Source organism: Ceratotherium simum, chromosome 16 (assembly GCF_057802395.1).
Source record: "Ceratotherium simum simum isolate JZ-2026a chromosome 16, ASM5780239v1, whole genome shotgun sequence".
NCBI classification, from domain to species: Eukaryota; Metazoa; Chordata; class Mammalia; order Perissodactyla; family Rhinocerotidae; genus Ceratotherium; species Ceratotherium simum.
The window spans coordinates 16,274,199-16,294,293 of NC_141915.1; the positions used below are offsets into that span (position 1 = coordinate 16,274,199).

At 47.9% G+C, this 20,095-nt stretch overlaps 1 protein-coding gene across 1 annotated transcript in view; it reads left to right on the top strand.

Moving 5' to 3' along the window:
- The first annotated feature begins 209 nt into the window (after positions 1-209).
- Positions 210-20,095, top strand: part of PITPNA (phosphatidylinositol transfer protein alpha) — a 38,474-nt gene continuing 18,588 nt past the window's right edge. Inside the window, exons 1-6 of the mRNA XM_004433316.3 lie at positions 210-437; positions 4,344-4,374; positions 9,138-9,283; positions 12,741-12,832; positions 17,743-17,750; positions 18,811-18,885. Of these exons, the coding sequence (XP_004433373.1) occupies positions 418-437; positions 4,344-4,374; positions 9,138-9,283; positions 12,741-12,832; positions 17,743-17,750; positions 18,811-18,885 (372 nt within the window). The 5' untranslated portion in view covers positions 210-417. The remainder of the gene's footprint in view (positions 438-4,343; positions 4,375-9,137; positions 9,284-12,740; positions 12,833-17,742; positions 17,751-18,810; positions 18,886-20,095) is intronic.

Here is a 20,095-nt window from a genome sequence, read left to right on the forward strand (position 1 = left end):
CACCTCGGCGTCTGCTCCGCCTACCGCCCGGGAGTTGCGCACGCCGGGGATCCACCTGGGACGCCGACGCCGCGGGCCATTTAAGGATGGAAGGGGGCGGGCCCGAGAAGGCTCCGCCTCCGCGCTGAGGTCAGCGCGCACGGCTACGTGTGACGCTCTGGTTGCCGCAGAGACGCCCCGCCCCCGCGCGGCGCTGCGGAACCGGAGCTCCGGGCGGCGTCGGCAGCGGCGCGGGAGGAGGCAAGGCCGGGACGCCAGGAGCCGGCGCGGCGACCGCAGCGCGAGCGGCGGAGACAGAGCAGACCACGACGAAGGCGCACAGGCAGCCGGGCCGGGCCGGGCCACGGGGAGAGCGGCCGCCGGGAAGCGGGCGGGAGGCCGGGCGGGCAGCGGGCAGCCGCCGAGCCGCGAAGCGACATGGTGCTGCTCAAGGAGTAGTGAGTGTCCGGCCGGCCGTGCGGAAGCGAGGAGGAAGGGAGAGTCGGGCATGACGACCAGGGAGGCTGATGGCCCGGCGGAGGGGATGCAGCGGCCGGACGGGGCCCGAGGGGATGGAGGGCGCTGGATGGGCTGTAGGGCGGCCCAGCAGGGGCGGAGGGGACAGTGAGGGCCGGACGGGGCCTGAGATGGGGCCAACGGGGATAGAGAGTGACGGACAGCACCTGAGGTGGGGACCAAGGGGCAGTGAGGGCAGAATAGGCCTGAGGAGAGGACGAGGGGACAATGAGAGCCGGACAGGGCCTGAGATGGAGTCAAGGGGACAGTGAGAGCTGGACAGGGTATGAAGAGGGGCTGCGGGGATCGAGAGTACTGGATGAGATGTGGGGTGGTCCTACTGTGGGTGCGCGCTGAGGGCCGAAGGGACCAGAACTGCAGGAGTGGCTGAGAGGACCGGTGGGAGAGGGAGGAGTTGTCAGAGGGGCTGATTGAACAGTTAGGCAAGGGCAGGCAGGGCTTGAGAACTGGCCCGCGCTGGGGAGGGTTTTGGGGACTGAGCAGTACTCAGAGACCCTGGAATATCAGATAAGAGAGCTTCAGGAATGGAGTTGAGATGATGGGGAGGAGTGCTGAAGGGAACCTAGAGTATGAGGAGTGGCTGCCTCAGGTATCAGAGAAAGGGCTGTAGTAAGCGGACACAGGAAAAGGACTAGGGGGTCAGGGCCAGCCTTGGGTGACAGGGGAAGGGTCTAAGGAGATAGCAGAGGGGACTGATGGTGTGACGTGCTCAAGTGGTAGTTGCAGAGGAGAAGGTATTTAGAGAAAAGCTTAGGATGATTGCTTGGGACTTGGGGACACTTGGGCGAGGAGTCCAGAAAATATTGGGCAGGGGCTGAAGTGATGTGAGGGAGTTATGGTGATGGAGAGGGATAGGATGTTACCAAGGTAGAGAACAGTTTGGAAAGAGAGTAGGTCTGTGAATAAATATATGTATTATTGGAGTGCAGGTGGGGGCAGGGGCAGCCTATCTCTAGGAGATTCTCAGTCTTGGTGCAAAGAGATGAGGAAATTGCTTTGAGGAGTTGAGGAGGTTCCCGTAAAGCCATTAGTTAAGGAAAGACAGTGAAGAGTGAGGGAGTTCTTCAATAGTGACTGGGGGGTGGGAAACTGGTGACTTCTGGAAGGAGTTGCAGAGAGATGGGCTTACTCCTGAAATCCAGGGGATTGGATGACAGGTGGGGATGTTTGGATTGCTAAATCTTTCAAATACGAGATGATCCATCCCTGAAGCTCATGGTTCCAAGTAAACCTCTCAGGACTTTTTTTCTTTTTCCAAAGAGGAGAGATTGAGTGTGTGACTGCAGAATTTACAGTGAAACTGTGCTTTCCTGGAGGGGAGGGAAAGTGGGCAGCATTGGGCCAAAAGCCCAGGGAGTCCGGAAGCGGGAGATATCCAAGTAGAGAGCAATTGTAGGAACTCAGTTGGTGGCCAGGCAGGGGTGCAGAGAGCTGGTTCCATTTTGTCAGTGAGGGCGCTTTGCCCCATCCCATCCAGCTTACTCCTTGGAGGGATTTAGGACATTTAGGACATAGTGTGGAGCTTTGGATAACAAAGGGAGTGGTGACCCAGGTGTCCTCCCAGCTTGACACCTCATCTGAAGAGCATTATTTTGAAGCCCCTCCACCTCTATTTCTTGACATCCAGTCCGATGTTGATCCAGCCAGAGCTCGGAGCTTTATGTCGTGAGGAGGAAGAACCTTGGGGTGCTCGCAGGAGAAGAGCATGGTGCACTTTGGATTTCCATCGTGACTGTCCAGACAACAGGCTTCTCCCATTCTCCTCATCTTTTTTCTTATTCCCAGATGAATCCTAGAATCTGTAGAAACCCATAGTTTTATAAAGAAAGTCAGGCAGAAGAGGGAGGGGACCTTCAGAAGAGATCTGAGTGAGTTTTGAAGAGAGGTCCTCCCTTCCCATTCTTTATTCTCTTCCCCTTGAAGCCTGCCAGGAAAAGGTCCAAGGTTCTGGGGATGCAGAGCCTGCTTGGCATCTATGTTTCTTTCCTGCCCAACTTGTGCCTTGTGCGTGCTTGGGCACCTGTGTGCATCCCTGGGCGGGGGATCAGGTGGGGGGCATCCGAGACACTTGGCTATGGCTGCAGTGCCGCAGCTCTGGGAAGGGTGTGAGTGAAGGTCACACTGAAGTGAGCACAGCTCCACTCTCGGCCCAGCACTGCCTCTGTGGCACTATCCTTTGGAATTGCACCCTATTGCTGCTGAAGTGGTTTTGCTCCCAAGGAGCCAAGGAGAAACGTCCGGGTGTGCAGCTTACAGAGGTGTAAGCGGCCTCAGAGCATCCTGTCAGGAACTGGCCGATGCTGGTCTCTTTTGGGAGAGGCTTGGTGCCCACCCTGGCTCTGAAGGTTGTCCCTGTTGATTTTTCTGACACTTCCTCTAACAGGATTCTCTTTGATTTGATTTCTGCAAATTCTTGGGTGTGATTTTTACTGCTGTTCTTGAAGATAAAAAGCTTATTGTTTTCTAGGAAGTTTCTTCTGAAGGTGCAGAAATTGTGGCCTCCAAGTTGGAAGTATTTTTCTGCACCATCGGCTTTCTCTAATGGGAGGAGAGCATTAGTAGCAGCATCCAATAACCTGCAGGATTTACGTTATTTGAGTCATTCTGGAGGAGGGGAGTTAGCAGGCAGTAAAGACTTGGAGCCCATTTTGTTATTTCTGCTACTTTTCTGCTTGGTGTCTTACCTTTAGTGTGATGTTTTTCTCAGACCCCTCTGTGTGCTCCTTGCTACCTGGGGGACCTTTGTGGAACTAGAAAATAGTGAGCGGACTATTTAGCAGCCTGGAGCAAGGATCCCGAATGGTGGAACCACTGCATAGGAAGGAGAGCACAGCAGCTCATGCTTCACCAAGCACGCAAGATGCAGGAGGGCCAGTGGGTTCCAGCTAGGGTCTGGGAACTGAGCATCTAAGCTTGGGAGCTGGCTTGATTTGTATGAATACAACCGAGCATTTTTGTCTCGGCCCTCTGACCTCACAGCTTTGAACTGGGGGTTGGCTGTTGCTCTGCATTACAAATACAAACCACTCAGAGGAGTGCCACTAGCCCTCACACTTCTGTGGAGTTCTGACCAGTGTGGGGACTTTGCTGGCCATTAGCTTCTCCGTTAGGTTGTTGGTGGTACCTCTAATAATTGCTGGCCGTTGAAATGAAGGAGAAGGGAAAGAAAGTGATCAGTTGAAGTGCCTTTGGACAGCGCCTGGACGTCAGGACACAGTTGGGTGTCCTCTCTTGGTGGCTTTGTGATAGTAGCTTGTATTGTAATATCCTGCTCCAGATCAGAGATGGTTGGTGCATGCTCTTATGGTAATTAAGCCTCCAAGGAGCTTGGCCCCTTCCTAGCCTTTCACCTTGAGGGCTGTTGTTGGGAGGTTGGGTCCACAGAGATATAACTCCCCAGGGCCTGATTCTTTGGGTCTGAATCCTCATCTTGGCTTCAGAGTTTGCAGGGATTGGGTCCTCCTGTGTTAACCTCTCCGTTTTACTAAATTCATTGGCAAGTTTTTCTAGGGAAGCTATTAGTGGGGGAGAGGGAGAAGACAGCTCCAAATGTGAGTCAGAGGCCTGGGAAGTAGCTGGTGGGGGGACAGGTTTGCACTGAATCACAGGGTTCTAAATGGGATGCCAGAGGGGCACAGAGGTTCCTAGCCTCGAAGCATTCAGGGGGCCGTTCTCTGCTGGATTTTTGACAGTGAGGATAGTGTTGTGTGCAAAAAAACAATTAATACTGTTCTAAGATGATCCTTTAAGAGCTTTGGGCGGGTTTTAGAGCCTGAAGTTGACACTGTTTTCCCTCTCTTGTTGACACTGTTTTCCCTCTCTTGTAGTCGAGTCATCCTGCCTGTGTCTGTAGATGAGGTAAGTCCTTTTTCTTCATTTTTCTTCGTAGTTGTATATAATTGCTTGTGACCATTAGCTAAGTTGGACTCTTTGTATGGTTTTCATGTTTATTCTAACATAGAGATAATCAGTACTCCATGTGAATTTTCCTGCTGCCACTTTCAGTTGAAGGAAGGTACTTACTTTGTATTTCGAGGCAACTGTGCAGCCTACCTCAAGCTCTTGGCATTCTGGATGACTTTGAATAGAGACTGAACCAGCCCTTCTTACCTGCTGGGACTGTGCCTTTTTGGGGGCATGCTATTGAAGGGATTGAGTGTGTGCATTTCTGGGACCTCTATGACTTGACTGGGAAGTGTACATGGCTGTCTCTGGTTGTGCAACAAACCAGCAGGGCAGGAAGTCTCCAAGGCCCTCTCTAGCCACACGCTAGGTGACTACTGGGAAGACCAAGGCCCAGAACCCTCCTTTTATGAAGGCAGACAATAACAAATGGGCTTGGCTTGCCCTCTGTCCTTTTATGGTTCTTGGGCCTGACGTCCCTGTGTATGGGGATCTGGCAGGATTTGCCACAAGAAGGTTCATAGGCCTTGCTGACTCAGAGTTGGTCTCTTGGACAGCAGAAAACTGTCACAGAGCATCCCTTGTCCCACCCTTTCTCTGAACTTCCTCTGCTTTCCTGTCCTGGTGCAGCCTTATTCTTTGCTTCTTTGTGAATCCACAGGCCCCCCAGCTTCCAGTTAAGCTCAAGTTTGAGTGAAGTTTGTCAGCCAGTCTTGTGCCCTCAGTCACTCTTTCTTGCAGCGTCAGCATGAAGCTCCTGTGATAACTTCCACTCTGTTCCAAATATGAAATGGACCTTTGAAAAATGAAATCAGGCCAACAGAGTCCGCAGCACACTTTTTTTTTTTTAAAGATTTTATTTATTTATTTATTTTTCCCCCAACGCCCCAGTAGATAGTTGTCTGTCATAGCTGCACATCCTTCCAGTTGCTGTACGTGGGACGCGGCCTCAGCATGGCCGGAGAAGCGGTGCGTCGGTGCGATCCCGGGATCCGAACCCGGGCCGCCAGCAGCGGAGCGCACACACTTAACCACCAAGCCGCGGGGCCGGCCCCGCAGCACACTTTAGATGAGACAAATATTCAAGCTTCTTGGCCCCCAAAGGGGATGGGCAGGCATTGGCAGACAATCCCAGAGGATTGTCTCTGGTGGTGGCCTGCACGTCTGATAAGAGCTGTGGAGACCTGTTAGAGGCCAGAGATGGACCTCTAACATAATCTGGGAATTCTCGGAAAGGAGGTTAAGAGAAATGAGACTGGGGAAGCTGGGGAGAGGGGATGGCTGGATAGATGCGGTGATCCCTGGAGGCACCTGAGATGTATGTGGGGCCTAGGAACCACCTGCTTGGGCTGACAGCTGTTGGCTTGGGGGGCCCTACTAACCTCCCTCCTTTGGGGGCCTTGTTATCTTTATGAAAAATAGCAAGTGATGATTTTCCAAATCAGGAGACCAAGCAGGAAGGCCTAGCATGTCCCTTACCCTGAAACTCAACTCCTGGGGGATCTGATGATTCCCTCTCTGATGTACAGGATGATCCCACCCCCTCATCAGGAAGATGTCCCCCGGGAACCCAGGACTACCTCACTGTGGCATTTGGAGGTGAAATGGGTCTCTCTACAGGGAGTTTCTTGATGGAATGAAGGGTAGGAATGTCTCTGAGAAATGCCACAAACTCAGGAGAGCCAGCACTATCCAGGAGCACTTCTTGGATGCTTTGTAGTAAGGTCAATGGGGCCAAGAATGGAGGGAAAGGGGAATTTAACCTTGATAGCATCCACAATTGGTGGGTTTTAGTTTGTGATGGTTTTTTTTGCAGCACTGAGGAAGTTGTGGTGGGATGAGCAAAACCTAAAGTCTAAGCAGACGCTTGGGAAGCAAGTGCTGGGTAGGATTCATCAGTCTGCCTGGTGCTGGTCAATCTGTTCTTAGTTAGAAACCACTGATGAGAAAGCAGTGCATGGCCTGGGTAGGGTTGGAGCAGGAGCTGCTGTTTTAATGGCTTGAACCTTAGTTCCAGAAGATCAGGAAATCTTGAATGGGAGGCTGAAGAAGAAACAAGTAATGATCAACCTTCTCAGAGTCTTTGTCAATAATGCCATCCTTTGTCAATAACCACAGTTCCCATGGGAATAGCCCAGCATCATGTTGGACTCACTTCCTAATTGGAGGCTGTGGTTTGAGCCTCTCGGAACTTCCTGATTTGGGGGGAAAAGAGAAGAAAAAGAGAAGGCCATCTCTTTATAACCATCTGATGACCTGAATCAATATTTTGGGGTGGAATTAGCTTCTGGCTGGCCAGAGCCTTTGGCCTAACGCTGCCTAGGGTTTCTAGGCATTCTGCAGCAGAGCAAGAAAGCCTTGGCTGTTTGACATGGATGTGTCCACTAGTGGTTCCAGGCTCAGGTTGCCGCCCCCCACCCCCACCTACTGTGGGCAGGGCTGGTTTACTTCTCACTTCCAGAGATGCATGGCACCATCCCCCTATGATACCTGGCCTCACAGGGCCCGGTGGATGGGACCAACAACTGTGCTGTTTTTCATGATAGGTTTCATGTCAGTGTCTGAGGCCCACCCAGTGCATCTTCCTGGGCTCCACTCCCAGATTGCCAAAGTGGTGGAGTCTCTGTTTTTCTTAGCTGGATGTCTTAATTCTTTGGGACAAAGGAATAAATCTCAAGTGCAGGGAGCATTGTCCTAGACCTGAGCAGGCTGGAATCCCTGTCTCTTCGGGGGGCTCTTTATCTGATTTAATGGTCTTACCACCACCCCCACCTCCACCCCATCTGAGTCAGACTGCTTTTTGCTTTCCCAAGGTGAGGAGCCACTATGCCAAAGGGAACCCTCTGACATGAAAAGTGTCCCTCACTTGTAGCTTGTGGAGGCCAGTCTTACTTACTCCTTTGGATTAACAAAACTGCCTTCACTTGTCTCATTGGGATTAAAGGATCAGAATATCAAGAGAGATTAAAGGGGGAAGATGCCAGCCCAACAAGCTGATCCTCTTAGAGCCTGCCCTCTGATTCCTGCAGCTGAGGAGGAACCAAATGAAAGGGATTAGTGTCTGCTGGGGGCCCTTCCATAAGCAGCAACCCAGTCCCCTCCACCAGGCCCTTTCCCCAGCCTGCCCTTTAGGATTGCTGAGTCAGTGGTTAGATGTTCTTATGACTCTTCTCTGAAACAGAATTACTGCTCCTTCTTAGGATCCCCTGGCTCAGCCAAACCCTGGCCCACTTGATAGGGGCTTTCATGTGTGCCTCAGCCAGGGGTGGACTTGGAAAGGTGCAGAGACAGCTTGGGGTTCCCTGGGGGCATTGAGGCAGCACTGGTGTTGCTCAGGGTTAGCAAGGTCAAGGTGACAGGCTCTCACCCAGATGTTCCTCTTTTTGGGGTTAACTGAGCCTTGATCACTTGCTTGGGCCTTTCTGTGGCATTTTGTCCTGTAGTTTTGCTTTGGAAGTTAGAGCTCTTGCAGCTTTGTGGTGAACAGTGAATTGTCCTGGTCTGCTGCTTCGCCTTCCAGACTTTGCCCAGAAATTTTCCTGCAGTTCTTACAAAGTTGCCTGGTAAAGCAGGCTTCCAAGTTTGAGGTGAAGCAGCCTGGGAGCTGCCTCTGAGCCTTGCTGTTGCAGGCATTGGTTCAAGTGGCAGCTGCCCAGAGATGCAGCCTCTCTGTTTTAATCTCAAAGGGAGAAAAACTCTTGTCTTTCACTCCTGGGAGTACCAGGAGCTTGGAGAGGGGGTATAGAGGGTGAGGAAAACCTTTATCCCCCACTCCCCCAACAGGTAATCAAGTGCCTTTTTTTCTCATACTCCCTGAACTGTTGTGCCTCGTGGCACTGGCAGATGTGCCTGGTGGCACCTCCAGATAGCTTCCCTCAGAGAGAAGGAGGCAGAATGGCCAGGCCTGGGCACTGCCCAGGTCATTCGCCCTAACATTGAGTTGTCCTGAGGGGGTCAGAGGAGCCCAGTGCTCTTGACTGGTGACTTGATAGGGCGGCATGTGACCCAAATAAAGGAAAACTAGGCTTTTGCCATCTAGTAAGTGCCAACATGCAGGGTGCACCCAGCCAGCACAGACTGAGGGGTAGGAATCTGTGCTATCTAATATGGGAAGCAGGGCCCTTGCTTCAGCCCCACCGGGAATCTGGAAAGCATCAAGTTTGGTTGCCTGCAAGGCTGTTCTCTGAGTTGCTGGCAGAGTGAGGAGGGGCCGGTCACTGGAGAAAAAGCAAGTAGATGAGCCAGTTTTACAGCAGGGGTTGTGGATTTCACAGAGCACTGGGCAACTTTCTTTGACAAAAAGTCATGTCGTAGAATCTGTTTAAATGAATGGGATAAAGAGACTTTTAGCAACAAACCCAGATCTTGTTTTAGGGTCTTAATACCAGAGGCAGGTGCAGGGAAAAAGCTACCTTGGACTTGATAATCTGTTTTCTGGACAGTGGTGTGAGGTTAAGTATTTTTCACCTGCCTCCTTAAGCCTTGAGGGAGGAAGTGAAAATGGGAAGGATGAAATTAAACACAGGTGATGGCCGTGGAACAGTGTTCGCAGTTGCTTTGGGTGAATTTGGGCAAGGTCCTGTGTGAAACTGCAGAATGAGCTCCCAGATGAGGGGATCCCAAAGTGATCTAATTGGAGAGTTATCAGCAGCTGGACTGTGTGCAACCATAAAGAAGATTCTGCATTGACAATAACTCCTGTCTCTTTGTTCCTTTAGTATCAAGTAGGGCAGCTGTATTCTGTGGCTGAGGCCAGCAAAAATGAAACGGGTGGTGGTGAAGGCGTGGAGGTCCTGGTGAACGAACCATATGAGAAGGACGGTGAGAAAGGCCAGTACACACACAAGATCTACCACTTACAGAGGTATGTGGCTGCGCAGCAGAGCCCAAAGGCGGCCTGGTATTGAAGTGGAGATAATGGATAACGGATAATGGTTGCTCAAGTTGCTTCATCTGTGAAAGTGGGTGTAGGTGGTACTACTTTGCTCATTTAAAGGTATTTTTTTGTTTTTTGTTTTTTAATAGAAGTAATAAAAAACTCAAAGGCTCCTAGTTCCCAGAGGTGATAGTTTTTAGTTTCCTGTGGGCCTTTCCATTGTCTGTGAGTATAGAAGTAGACGTGTGTGTGTGTGTGTGTGTAAATGGGTGTTCATTTCCTTTATTGTTATTTTACATAGATGGGATCATACTATACATACTGGTCTTGACTTTTCTGATCTTTTGTTACTTATCATATCATAGCTGTCTTATCCTCTCGGTGTCTTCTGCCTCATTCTTGTGAAGTCTGCATAGTACTGTGTTGTACAGCTGTGCTGCATGTTGTTTCACCAGTCCTTTCCTGATGTATATTTATAGTATTTCCAGATGTTTACATACAGTGCTCCAGTAAAACTCCCTCTGCACAAATCTTTTTTTTTTTTGGTGAGGAAGATTGGCTCTGAGCTAACATCTGTTGCGAATCTTCCTCTTTTTTTTTTTTTTGCTTGAGGAAGATTGTCCCTGAGCTAACATCTGTGCTGGTCTTCCTCTATTTTGTATGTGGGACGCTGCCACAGCATGGCTTGATCAGCAGTGTGTAGGACCGCGCCCGGGATCCGAACCTGCTAACCCCAGGCCGCCAAAGTGGAGCGTGTGAACTTAACCACTATGCCACCGGGCAGGCCCCTGCAAAAATCTTTTGATGTACTTGTGTGTGTAAATCTATAGTAAATGTTCCTAAAAGTGGAATTGCGGGATCAGGTAATATTTTAAATTCAGGTAATATTTTAAATTTTGGTACCTCTTTTTGGATCAAGGGCATAAATATTTAAAAGTGAAACTTGAACTGATTTGTGTACCAAAGTCCATAGCAAACCACACAAATTTGCTCTAACCAAAACAGTAATATTTCAGTAAACTATAAGCTGACTCAAAGGGTATTGAAAGCCATAGTAAACATACACTAGCTTGAATGGCAGTTGAACCAAGCTAGTATCGGAACTATCCAGTACCGGAAAAAATAAACCTGATATATTTATTAAATTGTGGTAAAATATACATAACACAAAGTTCACCATTTTTACCATTTTTAAGTTTAGTGGCATTAAGTATATTCACATTGCTGTGTGACTTAAACCTGCATCTTAATTTCTAGCCATTAAACTGAACTGAAACCAATTTCGTTTTCATTTGGTAAAGTCATCTTTGATTTAATGTCGTCTGCCGCCCTGGAGATGTGCAAGTGCTAGCCCAGAGGGGTCCAGGACTCTGTGAGCGAGGAGCCACGGGGAGAGCCACACCGTGAGTGGGGACAATCTCACCACGATCTTGTTTCCTTGCCAATGTCCTCTTTCCTCCATGCCTCCTCTTCATCCTCCTCCACCCCTACACTGAGTTGACTGCCTACCAATCTTACTGAGCCCTTAAGAGCTGATTAGAATAAGGCTCAAGATATGCCTTCCTGGTAGTGCATTTGTACTTTTTAAAGAGGACTTTCTTTGAAAAGAGGTAGTGAGGTTGATAGAAGGGGCCACTTGGTTCCTCAAGACACAGTTGGTCCAACCAAAGTGGCAGAGAGGAGGTCTGTACATATGGAGGGTGGGACCTGTCTTACCTTCTTCCTTACAAGAGAGGTGTAAACTTTGAGCTGCTACCACTACTCTTTCCTTAACCCCAAAACACCTAACTGCAAAGTAACCCATACCAACAGTGCTGGCTGCCAAGACCACCTCTCCTCAGGAGGACCGAAGCCTCCTTGTCAGCCATCTGGTTGCCCCAGTCAGAGACTTGGGTTCACCACCACCCTCTTCCTCGTCCCTCACATCAAGTCAAATTCTTTGGACTCCATCTCCTGAGTATTTCCAGGGTTTCCATTTCCCTCCACCATCTCTTGCCTGGATTCCTACAGCAGCTCCTAACTGGTCTCGCTGCTTTCCAGTTCTCTGCACAACTTCAGGTGTTCTGTCCAGAAGACAGATCTCTTGTTCCCCAGCTTAAAAGCTATAGATGGCTTTCCTTTGCCCTTGGGATAAAGTCCATACTCTCTGACATGACCTACAAAATCTTTTATGATCCAGCCTCTGTGTGTTCTCTTGTAGTCCCTGCCTCATACCTTACACCAGCTACTCTGAACTTGTCTTTCTTTCTCCCAGCTTTTCCCACCCCACTCCCATCCTTTTGTCTGGCTCAGTCCTAGTCACTCTCTACTCTGTTCCTTTAATCCTAACTTTCCCTGAGGAGCCTCCCCATGCACCGTGCCTCCTGCGCCATGTTCTCACAGTGCTCTGCACCTCAGAGCCCTGTGCTCACCCATCATGGCACTGCCTGGCTAGTTGTACTCCCCACTAGAACATGAGCTCCAGGAGGGCAGGGGCCACGTCTGTGTGATTTGTGTGTGTGTCCTGGTGCCTGGCACATAGAGATCCTTCCCTGAGTGAGTGTGGCAGTGAGTGCGTGAACCTCCGAGTGTTGCTCCGAGTGCTCTGAGTTAGTTCTTTACTGAGTTAGCTCTTTTTTCTTAGGCCTCAGGCACTAAAGCTGATGAGATTGTTGGAGCGTGCTAAAGACTGCACAGATTGCCAGTTAAAAATGAAGGAAGAGGAATATATGCACTTTTTTCTAAACAAAATGGGAAAAGGGTGAAGGGGGTCAATTGTGACTAGACTTATTGTGGTAATCACTTTGTAGTATATACAAATATCTAATTATTATGTTGTTTGTACACCTGAAACTAATATAATGTTATATACCAATTTTATCTCAATAAAAAAAAGAAAAATGCTTATACTGTATATGCTGTTCTGTAACCTGAGATAAGAAGGAATGAATAGAAGAAAATATTTTACCCCTGTGAGGCAGATGGCCCTGAGGCCCTCTTGGCCTCCCAGAACTGATGATAAACAGATCAGATCATCTTGGATCCCATATTCCAAGTTTGTCAGCCAGTCACCCTGGCCCATAAACCTAGACTAGTACATTCTTGGAGGTATCTCATCCTTGCAGTGTATGGTATAATGTCCTGGGCCCAGTGAGCTCTGGAAAAATGCGTAATGATAATGTAATGACTGATAAGCCGTGGCAGGTAGCCTGGGGTTTCACCTGCTGTCCTGTTCCTGGTAGGTGGTGGGGAAGTTGTGAGTGGATGGTAGTAGCCAGCCAAGCTGAGGTGTCTTCTGACAGGTGGCTTCTCACAGACAAGAGTAACCTGCTTATCTCACGGAATCTTGCTTGTCAACTCCCTGTTGAAGAAGCTGGAGCTGTGGCCTGGAGAATGTGATGTAAAAGGCCATTGTCTTCTAACTCTCTCCTCCATTTCTCTTCATAACCCTTTTTTCTGATTATAGCAAAGTGCCCACGTTTGTTCGAATGCTGGCCCCAGAGGGAGCCCTGAATATACATGAAAAAGCATGGAATGCCTACCCTTACTGCAGAACTGGTGAGTGCAGACCTGGCTAGAAGCCAGAGTTTGGGCCCCAGGGTGGACGAAGGGTGTGGTCAGGTAGACCCAGGGGTGGGAGTGGATTGGGGTTTTGCGTCCCACCTTCATTTTCTGATTAAGCCAGTGAAAGGATGAGCTTAGGGACTCCCTCAGGCTGGTGGTGAGTGTCAGTGCTGTCAGTACCATTTGGCAGCCAGCTGGGTGGGAACCACCAGCTAGTCATGGCCCAAGATGCACAGAACCAACCGCTCTTATCTGGGGATGGTATGATAATTTTGATTGTTTTTACTGATTATAAAAGTAATGTTCGGGCCGGCCCTGTGGCTTGGTGGTTAAGTGCGCGCGCTGCGATGCTGGCGGCCCGGGTTCGGATCCCGGGTGCGCATCGAGGCACCACTTCTCTGTCCAGCCTGAGGCCGAGTCCCACATACAGCAACTAGAAGGATGTGCAGCTGTGACATACAACTATCTACTGGGGCTTTGGGGGCAAAAAATAAATAAAAACCTTTAAAAAAATAAAAAAATAAAAAAAAAAATAAAAGTAATGTTCTCTGTTTAAATTTTAGAAAATACATACAAACAGAAGAAAATAATCACCCATGATTCTCCCATCCCTGGATAGTCACTGTTAATATTTTAATGTCTTTTTTTCTAGTCCTTTTTTTTAATGCTTACGTATACACATATATATAAAATCTTCAGACACATTGTCTAGACAAATTTTGGATCATATCATAGTAATTATTAAATTGCTCATTTTTTCTCAGTAAATGGAGAACCTTTTCCCTGTCACTGTATAGTCTGCTATTTTTAAAAATTTGTAATGGCTGCATAGTGTTCCATTGTATGACTGTACTGTGATCTTTTTAAATCACTCCCTTATTGTTAAATACTGAAATTTCCAGTTTTAATGTGATATATTTGTGTTTGGCTTGAAAAGCAGTGTTGAGGCCCAGGGACTCTTGAGGCAGTCATAGGAAAGGACCTATCAGGTGACCTTCCTGCCCTGGGCAAGGGTCAGGCCTAGACACCAAGAAAACGTGGCAAAGGAAACATTGATGTTGTTGGGGAAAAGTGGAATAAGCCCAATTTTTTATGACAAAGGATTTAGAAACAGCTATTTCCCAAATATGTTATATAACACATGGAGTGTGCATGCCAGATTTTGGTGGGAGGGGGACAAGGAGGAGGTAGACCACTACTGAGAGCCGTGAATCGATGGCTTACGCTAAACTAGCATGTTCTGTAAGTTGAAGGTGAGAGTAGGGATGGAATTATTTTCTTAATCTTGGCCAGTCTGTTATCTGGAGTTTCTGGAAAGGAAAGATTTGAACCTCCACAGAGAGCTTTCTATTCTAGACATTCTGGGATTCCCTTTGAATAGTTCAGACTCTTAGCTTTCCAGGATTCCTAGGTCTTGAGGGCCATCTAGGAGTAGACCTCTTGGAGGGCCCAAACTGGTATTGATCCATATCGTGGGCCGGGGGCAGGGGGGTGGGGGGCCTCCCCAGAAGTCCCCTGGAACTTGTCTGTGAGGTGTGTGGCCTTTCCCCCAGCCAACCAACATTTGTTTGCACAGCCAGTCTGTCTGTTAGGTTCTCCTACCAGCCTCTGCTTACGTGTACTGCTTCCCTTGCCTTATTTGTTGAAACCTGGCACTCCCTAGATTGTATCTGATGAGGGTGCTCCACCCATGTGGTCCTTATCCTGTGGACTTTGGGAATGACTAAGTCTAGAGCACCGGGCTCATTGCTCTCTCCAGTGCTCAGTGTCCCCATACGGGTTCGAGAACCTTGTATCAGGAGATGAACAATCATTGGTGGGACCTGGGATGTATAACACTTAAGAGTTTTATTGCTGTCGCTGAAAATGCTAACATCACTATTCCCTAAGCATCAGACAGGAAGCTGTTAAATACTTGGAAAAGAGACATGCCATACTTTCTTAAAAGACAGTGTGCACTGTGGCTGGGTGTGTCTGGTCTAGGGCCAAAGGTGAATTTTCTCAATGTCTAAGAGAGTTGCACTCAGCATGTGTCATAAGAACCCAAGCCAGCTTGGCATAAAGGAGGCAAATGGATAGCATGGACTCCTCCGTGTCTGGGGCAGGGTTCTGGGTACACAGCTTGTGCCAACTGAGAGATGCCACTGTCTTGTGTGTCATTCTGGGGAGATGTACTGCGGCTGACATGGGCACTTTTCTAGACACCCAGTGTTCATTCGTGTATTGTCCTGATCCTTGGCCAAAAGGAAAAAAAAGGATAAAAGTAATTTCTAAATACTAGGTGAAGAAGAGAGGCGAGGAGTCTATACAGAAACTGAAATATAATAATGAATAATGTACGCCTGAAATTTACACAATGTTGTAAGCCAATATGACCTCATAAAATAATAAAAAAAAAAAAAAAGAGAGAGAGGCAGAGAGCAGGGTAGAGAAGGTTGGTTTCTTCTGTGGGTGCTAACCTCACAGTCAGAATCCACTGTCGTACTGAATGAGTGTGTCGATTCTTAGATCTGTTCAGTCAGACACTTGCTCTTTTAAAATAAGAGGTAGAAACAAGGAAGGCTACTTTCCAGTTCCCTCTGGGAATTGATAAGAGAAAGATTATTGGTTCAAACATCTAAGCTTGGCCTAAGTTGATCAAAGTTTGAGGTGAGATAGATACAGAAGCATGGAGTAAAATTCTGCATGCCTTTTGGAAGGCTCTAACCTTCTTCTGAGTGGAATGAAGATGGATTTGGAATACTGTACTCATAATCAGCTCTCTCTGTCCTCTTACTTTATTTCTCTCTGTCTGTTTTCCCCTGAAGCTGATGGGTTGGGATGTGAGGAAGGAGGGAATAAGATGGGGGGTGGTTCTGTGGATGAAAGTAGGAAGAGGAATATAAATCTTTCTCCTTTTGCCTCTCCCTCTAACCTTAACCCTCAGCTGGATACAGTCTCGCTAAGCCATGGTTTTAAAGTACCTTATTCATCTTATTTGGAGAGCCCTAATTTCCAACTGCAAAGGGTTTCCTGGGACTTTTCCAGCGTGCTCAGGGTTGTAGTTTGAAGAAAAGGGAGTACTGTGAATGCAGAGGTATTTGTAGGGGCAAGGGAGGGCTAAAGAAGGTTTGAGGAAGATTGGTCACCCTAGTTAGCATTAAAGGCCAGGGAGGGTCATCACCCTCATAGGTTCAGAAACTTAATTTGTCAGAACTGAGTGGATCTATTTCTCAGGGTCTCATAAAGACTAATGTATACAAACTCCTTATGCCAATATATTAAGTTATATTGAAATACAGAATTACTAATGAAACCAGATATTCCTGTTTGCTGATTAGGGCGTTCTTTCCTTCTGGACTCTTCTACATGGGAAACCAAAGTGTAATCAGAAAACCAACGTACTGAAAAATGTCCTCTCACTTAAGTGATCAAACTCTTGTGGCTGTTAATTAGCACATTCTGTCCCTACAGAGGCCAAACTGGAAGAAGGTTGCTTAGAGAAGAGGGATTGAAAATCAGGTGGTTAGTTGGAGAACCTTAGTGGCTAGTGTCATCAAACCAGGCCAGCCTGACACTGCTGTCTCCACTCTAGGGAGGGGGCTGCCACATATGCAGCCCAGACTCCTGCTCCCAGGACAGCACTGGAGAATTTCTGCCAAACTGGCCTCTTTGGATTCCCGCTCGATGGATATTGTACACATCATTTCCCTTTTTGTTAACGTGATTTTCTTCAAGCTGATAACAGGGCAGTTATTTCAATAGGCCATTTAGTTATAATCTTAATCTGGTACTTTCCTCCAAGTATCTTTCATTGGATTCCGGGAAATTACTGATAGTCTCTTGGGTTGTTTCTATTGAAGGTGGATCTTATCCCTTACATTTCAGCTTTTGCTCATTTCAAGCTCAGAGGTAACCTTAGTTTCAGTTTTACAGTTAAGGAGTTTGACTGTTAGTCACATGTACTGTCCAAACATGGCAGCGTGGCATTCATCAGAAATTGAGATAACTCCTAAATTCACAGGGTACAGAATGAACTGGGCTGTTGTCAGGAAGAGAGCTAGTCCGTTCCCCAGTAATGTAGGAGCTACAGTCATTTTCTCTGATAAATAATTGAACTGTGCTTTCCGAGGGGGTCTCGTTACAATGAGCAGGAGTGTAGAGGGTTAGAGGTTTGGTTACAGTGAGAGGAAGGATGCAGAAGGCAGATAGGCAGCGTCTGGCCTAAAGTGCCCTGCTCTGTGCCCCAGGAAGTGGGGGGACACCAACTGATGCTCCAACGGCAGAGCGGTGGGTCTCAGTGCTTCAGCTCATCGGAGCCAGTCCCCTTTCCTTGCCCAGCTGGAAAGAATCCCGAGGAGCTGATAGTGGCACCACTTTAATTAAATTCCATATTTGGGGGCTGGCTCCGTGGCTTAGCGGTTAAGTGTGTGCACTCCGCTACTGGCGGCCCGGGTTCGGATCCCGGGCGCGCACCAACACACCACTTCTCTGGCCATGCTGAGGAGGCGTCCCACATACAGCAACTAGAAGGATGTGCACCTATGACATACAACTATCTACCGGCGCTTTGGGGAGAAAAAGGGAAAAAAGAGAGGAGAATTGGCAATAGATGTTAGCTCAGGGTCGGTCTTCCTTAGCAAAAAGAGGACTGGCATGGGTGTTAGCTCAGGGCTGATCTTCCTCACCAAATAAATAAATAAATTCCATATTTGGTCTTTTGGGACTTCTGTATGAGTGCAACTTGAGGGTTGGTGCATTTGAGGTATCAGATGCACTCAGTGGGGCTTGGAGAGGGCCTCTGGAATAAGCCCCAGGGAGTGGAGAACTCTTTGCCACCATGGTCTCTGGGGGTGAGGGGCAGATATTTATTCATCCTCATTAACCTTTCTCTCTCTTCTTTTCATGTCCTTGCCTCGGAGCAGTTATTACAGTAAGTATTTCCAGGGGGGTTGGAATTGCAGATGATTTATAAGAAAAGAAGAAATGAAGATAGACCTGCACTGGAGGTTCCTGGGTATTCCTCTCTTTCTCTTGGGTGACTTTTGGAGCTATTGAGGCTTAATCCTTTCAGACCTAATGAGGAACCTGTTAATTGGCAAAGTGGCAGTCAGGACTGTGGCATCCTCGCTCTGGGTCTCCGTGCACAGAATGACCCAAGGCTCTCCCCGCCACTCCCCATGTCATGCCTTCTCAGGGTTGTACAGAAACTTCAGCTAGCCGGGTTGTGGCTTTCCTCTTTGGACATCTCTTGACCCCAGTAAGCACAATTGCACCCTTGGTGAAATTGTGCAGTCAGCGAGGTTTCTTTTCCATGACCATCCCCTGAGTCATTGCCCCTTCTCTCCACCTTTCAGATTCTCATCCAGGTGCTGTGTCGCTGCTGGTAAACGTAGGCAGTTTCTGGATGCCTAATTCCTGCTGAGGAGTTAGTGGGTTAATGTGTTCCTCCTTTGAGTAGTTCCAGTTTTTAAAAAGCACTAAGAGAAGAAGACAGTAATTAGCAGGAAGGGTTAAATTGCAGAGAAGAGAACTTCAGGCCTTAGCAAAAGGCTGGCGGGGGGGAATGGGGCGGTGGTGAACATTTTCCGTTGGTTAGGAGGTCTTCCTGTGTTCTTCCCACACTACTAATTAACCATTAAGACACTGTGCATAAGGTAGTATGGCAGAGTGGTTAAATACCTGGATTTTTGAAAACAGACAAACCTGTTTTTTAAGCCCAGCTCTGTCATCATCTCTGTGGCCTTGGACAAGTCACTTCACCCCTTTGAACTTCACTTTCCTCATCTGTAAAATGAGAGTGATATTACCACAGACCTCGCAGGCTGGGATAGAGATTGAATGAGATAATGCATGCCTGTGGCTCCCAGTAAAGCTAGCTGTCATTACAAGGCAGAGGCTGAGTCTCTCGACTGTCCGGGATCCAGTAATGGGGGATGGTTACTCTCCAACTTCAACTCTGGTGACTCTAAGGTATTTTTTCCCCTTTCCAGAATGAGTACATGAAAGAAGACTTTCTGATTAAAATTGAAACCTGGCACAAACCAGATCTGGGTACTCAGGAGAATGTAAGTAGCCCCAAGGACTCCCAGGCCCCAGGGTGCGTGTTGAGGCTCTGTCCTGTTCTCCATCCCTGCTGTGGGGTCTTCTCCATGGTCCCCTTTTTCCTGGCCAGGAAGATGACAGCCTGTGCATAGACTTGTCCTATTAGCATGGGATTGCTCTGTCTCTAATTTGCAAAATATGATCTCTAAGACTCCTTATAGGGCCTTCTTGTAGTGCTGGTATTGGTCTAAAATGCAACTCCTGGCACAGAGGAGCTGTATTTTTAAAACATCAAATTACAGCCTCTGTAGAGCACAATTTGCCAATAACTCCTCAAATTTAAAATATACCTATCCTTTACCTCATCTATTCTACATCTAGGAATTTATACTACAGTTGTGTTTTCACATGTGTGAAATAATTTATGTACAAGGCAATTCATTGCAGCATTCTTTGTGTAGCCGAAGATTAAAAACAACCTAACAGCTCATCAATAGGACATATTAAATAAATTGTGATGCAACCATATAATGGTATAGTATGCAGCCATTAAAAAGATCCAGTAGGGGACAATCTTCAGGATATATTGTTCAATGAAAAAAGCAAGATGCAAAACAGTGTGTATATGCGCTACCACTTGTATTAAAAGAGAAATCTCTGCACATGGATGTTTGTACGTTCATAGAATCTGGTAGCATGGTCTTACTGGGAAGGGGACTGCGAGATAAGGAAGAGAGTTACTCTTTATCACATCCTTTTGTACGTTTTGAATTTGTATCCTCATTTCGTATCACATGCATGTCCAACCTGTTTGAGTTAATTTTTTTTTTTTTTTTTTTTTTTGTGAGGAGATCAGCCCTGTGCTAAACATCTGCCCATCCTCCTTTTTTTGCTGAGGAAGACTGGCCCTGGGCTAACATCCGTGCCCATCTTCCTCCACCATACATGGGACACCGCCACAGCATGGCTTGACAAGCGGTGCGTCGGTGTGCGCCCGGGATCTGAACCAGCGAACCCCGGGCCGCCCCAGCGGAGCGTGCCCTTAACCGCTTGCGCCACCAGGCCGGCCCCTGAGTTAATTTTTAAAAGCATCAAAATAAGCAGTATATGCTAAGCAGGCAACATCTCCACAAGTGTTGACAGTCTTTACAAAGGGGGAAATGACATAGATGCTGTTGGTAGCCCTGTGAGTGTTTTGGCCTACTGTTGTAGTGCTTAGCCTGAAAAATCAGA